Below are 4,404 nucleotides of genomic sequence, written 5' to 3'. Positions count from 1 at the left end.
ATATTATATCCAAACACAGTGGTACACATGTGTAATCCCAGCTAATTAGGAGGCTGAAGCTGGAGGAACATGACTTAGCAAGACCTTGTCTAAAAATCAAAAAAATGTCTGCCATTTCTCTCAGTGGTGAAGCATGTGCCCAGCAAGTATGAGGCCTGGATTAAATTCCCATAAGAAACAAAGAAAAAAAGAAAAGAGAGGAGAGGAGAGGAGAGGAGAGGAGAGGAAAAAGAATTTTCTTAGATTGAGATAGACTCCATTAAATGTGTATTTTATAATTTGCTATACATATACACAGTAAATATAATTTATACATTTACAAGCAAAATAAGCCAAAAACAAACACTGAAAGCCAACTCATTGTGCTTCAGCAGAAGGCTTTTCTGCACGTGGCCAGCTGCACGTTGGCAAAGCACAGTGATTTTAAGGATGAATTAGTATTCTAATCTCTTTGGGATTTCCTTTATATTTGTGGTGGTTTATGACTGACAGTTAATGTAACTATAGCTTTCTGTTTATATTTAATAAAAGATCCATTTCTGTGGCAGGACACACATTTGCACTCCAGTGTTGAATACGAGCTACTGTTCGGCAGGAAGGATATAAAAATGCTGATTTATAACTCCACGTTCCAATAACAGCAATCTAACTCTTACAAACTGTTTCTTCCCAGGTCCCAGAAATAGTGCGGCTCCAGCAAAAGATGATTCTTCTCTTCTAGAATATTCATCCTTTAACACGTCTGTCCATGCTGCAATCAGACACAGAAATTGGAAACTCCTCACGGGCTTCCCAGGTAGCATGCTTAGCCTAACTGATGTCCCTTCCTACAGTGTCATTGGTTGTCCTGTGTCCTAGGGCTCTTCACCAGCCTAACCATGCTTTTGGTGTTCTATTTTTTTGGCCATTTCTCTCAAAAAAGAAGACATTATCCCTCGTGTTCTAATCACTGCCCATCTCCTCAAAGACTCCTGCGCCCCCCCCCCACTCCTCTCACTTTGTTCAGCCCGCTGAAATGGTCTTGCATAATCCTTCTTGATCTGCATCATAACATGTTTACTCAGGGGTTGCTAGTCCTACTTTTAAGTTTCAGCATGTTCCCAAGTCCACAGGTTCCATTGTTGTTGTGTCTCAAGATGAAAAGAAGTAGTTTCATCTATTGGTCCTGCCAAAAAAAAGCAAGCACATGAACAGAAGTTGGGAATTAGCTGTAATGGGTATGAAAGGAAGAAATGCCCCTGGAAACACTTCATGGAGAATATGGGCTTGGGGTCTGTGTGGCAATCAAACAACACAGCCAGTTAGCAGAGAGTCCCTGAGAGCTACACCCTCCCCTGCAGTATAGCTGGGGACTCAGCTCCTTCCATGAGTCCCTTGAAGCCTTTGTCAGCATGAGGTGAGGTGGTGAAGGCTGCAGTGCACTCTGCATTGCTGAGATTGGGAAAGGGCTGGGGATGCAGCTTGATGCACCTGGTCCCCAAATCCATGCCCAGGACAGAAAGAAACAGAAGATGTTAATAGTGGCATATTATTTTTTGGTATTTTGTGAATTTTCAACAAGGTAGTTCATCATTTGGGACTGTCGCATGTATTGCAAGATATTTTAGCAGCCCTGGTCCATGCCCACCAACTACCAGGAGCACCCTAACTCCCATTCACTGTGACAACTAAACATCCCCTTGCACTCACATGCACATTTCTGGGTGTTCCTGGTTGTAAGCAGCAAAGTGTGTCTTTCAACAACCTGAAGCCAGATTGTGAGACCAATCTAGAGACAGCCTGAGGGCTGCATACTGTGAACTGGTCCACACTCTGACTGCGGGGCCCCTCCCTGGGCTCTCTGCAGTCAGATCCTGCCTATAACAATGCTGCTCCACCAGTAAGTCTCATTTCTTCCTCAGGCTGTGGATCCTGGTTCCCCCCACCATCTGAATATGGTATTTCTGAGGTGCATTCATCAGACCACCCAGCCAAGACCCTGTGGCTCTTTGATATTGACCAGGACCCGGAAGAAAGGCACGACCTGTCTGGAGAACACCCCCACCTCGTCAGGCAGCTCCTGGGCCGGCTGCAGTTCTATCAGAAACATTCAGTGCCTGTGCATTATCCAGAGCAGGACCCCCGCTGTGACCCCAAGGCCACTGGTGCCTGGGGCCCCTGGATGTAAGACTTCAGGGAGGCAGGATTGTCTTTCTGTCACAGGCTGGACTTCAGGCTCTGACTTCTGTGGCCTCTCAGCCCGTTTATTCTCTCCCTATTCAACCCCTTCCCCTTTGGCCCTTCTCTTGTTCCCAGACTACACCAGGGAGTCTACTTTCAACCCCTGGTTCTCAGACCATGACTGCTTGAACACTGGCGCTGCTGACCCAGGCTGAGTCTGCAGGCGGGTGGCTGGCTCGCTCATCCCCTCTTCCCAGCTGTGGGACAGCTGGGGACTTGACATTGGACGTTCTCCTTCAGTCCTGGGGGCTAGAGCAGCTGGCTCTTTTTACCTCATAAGTCAGATGTTACAGCTCCCTCTGCCAACAGCGGGTTTTATTGGAGTGACTCACATTTCTTGTAACAAATGTAGGGAGCAGTTGTTGGGTTTGCTGGCCAGGGGTTCTCCCACTGGCAAGGGGTAATGGCCCCCTCAACTTACCCCTCACCCACGTATCTCATCGCAGAGTGGAAGGCCCATTTCTTAAAGGCCAGTGTGGCTATGTGCCAACATCTTGGTTTGCGTTCTTACAATAAAGAAATGTGTTTTTATCTGAGTTTTTCCCCAGCCATTGCTCATTCTGTCTAGACTTCCCGCCACCCCCAGCTCCCTGAGGCTGTCGTCTTGCCATTCCCCTTGACTCCAGCGTCTGGTGTTGGGGAAGGCTGCCTTGCCTCCCCACACCAAGCAGTTGCTGAGCTGAGCCCTGGCTTCTCTTGGTCCTAATGTAGAAGCCACAACACTGCCCGGAGAATGTGGCTGGGTCACTGTGATCACACCCTGGAGGGCCCCAGGAGCCCTGGAGGGCTGGGGGGCACCTGGATCTGTCCTGGATCTGCCCAGCGAGGTTTTTCCTAAATTGATGAAAACTCACCATCGTGACCGTGGCACCCTCTCCTCACTCAGTGTCAGCTGCACTCTATTCTGGGCATTAATGAACAACCCCAGGAAGGGCCATTTCTTCCTGAAATAAGGGGGACACTTGGCCGGGGTACAGCAGAGGTTTGCCTCCGTGTCTGTCAGTCTCTGCCTGAATTAGGGACCTGCAGTTAGGGAAAGCGTATGTACAGTTGAACCTGCAGTCCTTTCTGAGGCCCACCAACATCCTGCTAAGGTGGGGAGTTCAGATTAGCTGCAGAGTGTCACACTCAGAGAAAGTAAACACTATGCTTTCTCCACTAGTTCTGTGGCTTAGCTCACTGCTTATCCGTGCTGGGGCCCACATGTAGGACACAGAGGACAGCACATGTTTTAAAATAAATGAATGAGCAAATGAGCAAGGAGAAAAGCTCCCACCAGGAGAGCTGCTCAGACGGGGCCCTGAATACATGGGTAACATCATTGTCTTCCAAATACTGCTGCCCTGTTCACTGTCGTGTAGCTGGGCAGTCATAGAACGTGCAGAAGTAGGGCTACTGTGTCCTCTCCACAGGACAGAAGGGAGCTGGCCCTGACAAGAGGCTCTCCTGTCAATGAGCTTCATTTCTACTCTTCATAGGACACCAGAAACTAATACCACAAAATAGTAGGATTCACATCCTAATCACATAGTCATCTTTGGGTTCAGTCGTGCTGTTGCCTGGTCACAGTCACCTTGCATTATACTGAAACAAGACCACTGGAAGGAAATGGTGCTAGAACTAGTGACATCTGTTCCAGCCTTAGCCCAGCTGCTGAGTTGGCAGACAGCTTGGCAAATGCCATCTCATTCTAAGGCCTGGAGCAGATAGAAGGGGCTAACTTGAGCCTGGTTGTCCTGTTTTCTTTCCATTAGTGTTCCCATTGTTAGTATTCTAAGACTGGAGGTCACCACCAGCGGACACCTGTTGGCTCTCCCTGCTGTGCCCTCCACAGCTGTCCCCAATTCCTTGGTTGTCCTTAATTGCTGTGTACACTGGGCATGTTCCACGTTCAGTGGATTTAGAGTTCTAAATAGCAATTTTGTTTTTACAACTATATATTGAGGTTGTATTTTATCCATAATAGACTAGAGCTCATTAGATTTTCTTATTCCACCCAAGATGAAAAGATTCACATTGTCATTTGAAGTATTAATGTTCTTTCCAAACGTGTTTACCTTTAAATAAAGTTGTACTTAATCATTAACTATGATTGCTCCAGATTTGAGAGACAAATAAAATTAATATTTTCAAAACGATGTCTGCCATGGATGTGGGCCTTCATTGGGATAATGACAAAGTTCT

At 47.3% G+C, this 4,404-nt stretch overlaps 1 protein-coding gene across 1 annotated transcript in view; it reads left to right on the top strand.

The window, feature by feature from the left end:
- Arsb (arylsulfatase B) overlaps positions 1-4,171 on the top strand; it is a 177,027-nt gene extending 172,856 nt beyond the window's left edge. The window contains exons 7-8 of the mRNA XM_004645744.2: positions 674-796; positions 1,902-4,171. Coding sequence (XP_004645801.1) covers positions 674-796; positions 1,902-2,167 — 389 coding nt within the window. The 3' untranslated portion in view covers positions 2,168-4,171. The remainder of the gene's footprint in view (positions 1-673; positions 797-1,901) is intronic.
- Positions 4,172-4,404: the final 233 nt, after the last annotated feature.

Source organism: Octodon degus, unplaced genomic scaffold (genome assembly GCF_000260255.1).
Source record: "Octodon degus isolate 3935 unplaced genomic scaffold, OctDeg1.0 scaffold00238, whole genome shotgun sequence".
In the NCBI taxonomy this organism is placed as follows: domain Eukaryota; kingdom Metazoa; phylum Chordata; class Mammalia; order Rodentia; family Octodontidae; genus Octodon; species Octodon degus.
The sequence above is the reverse complement of the archived record's forward strand: the minus strand, read 5'-3'. Positions and strand labels throughout refer to the sequence as shown.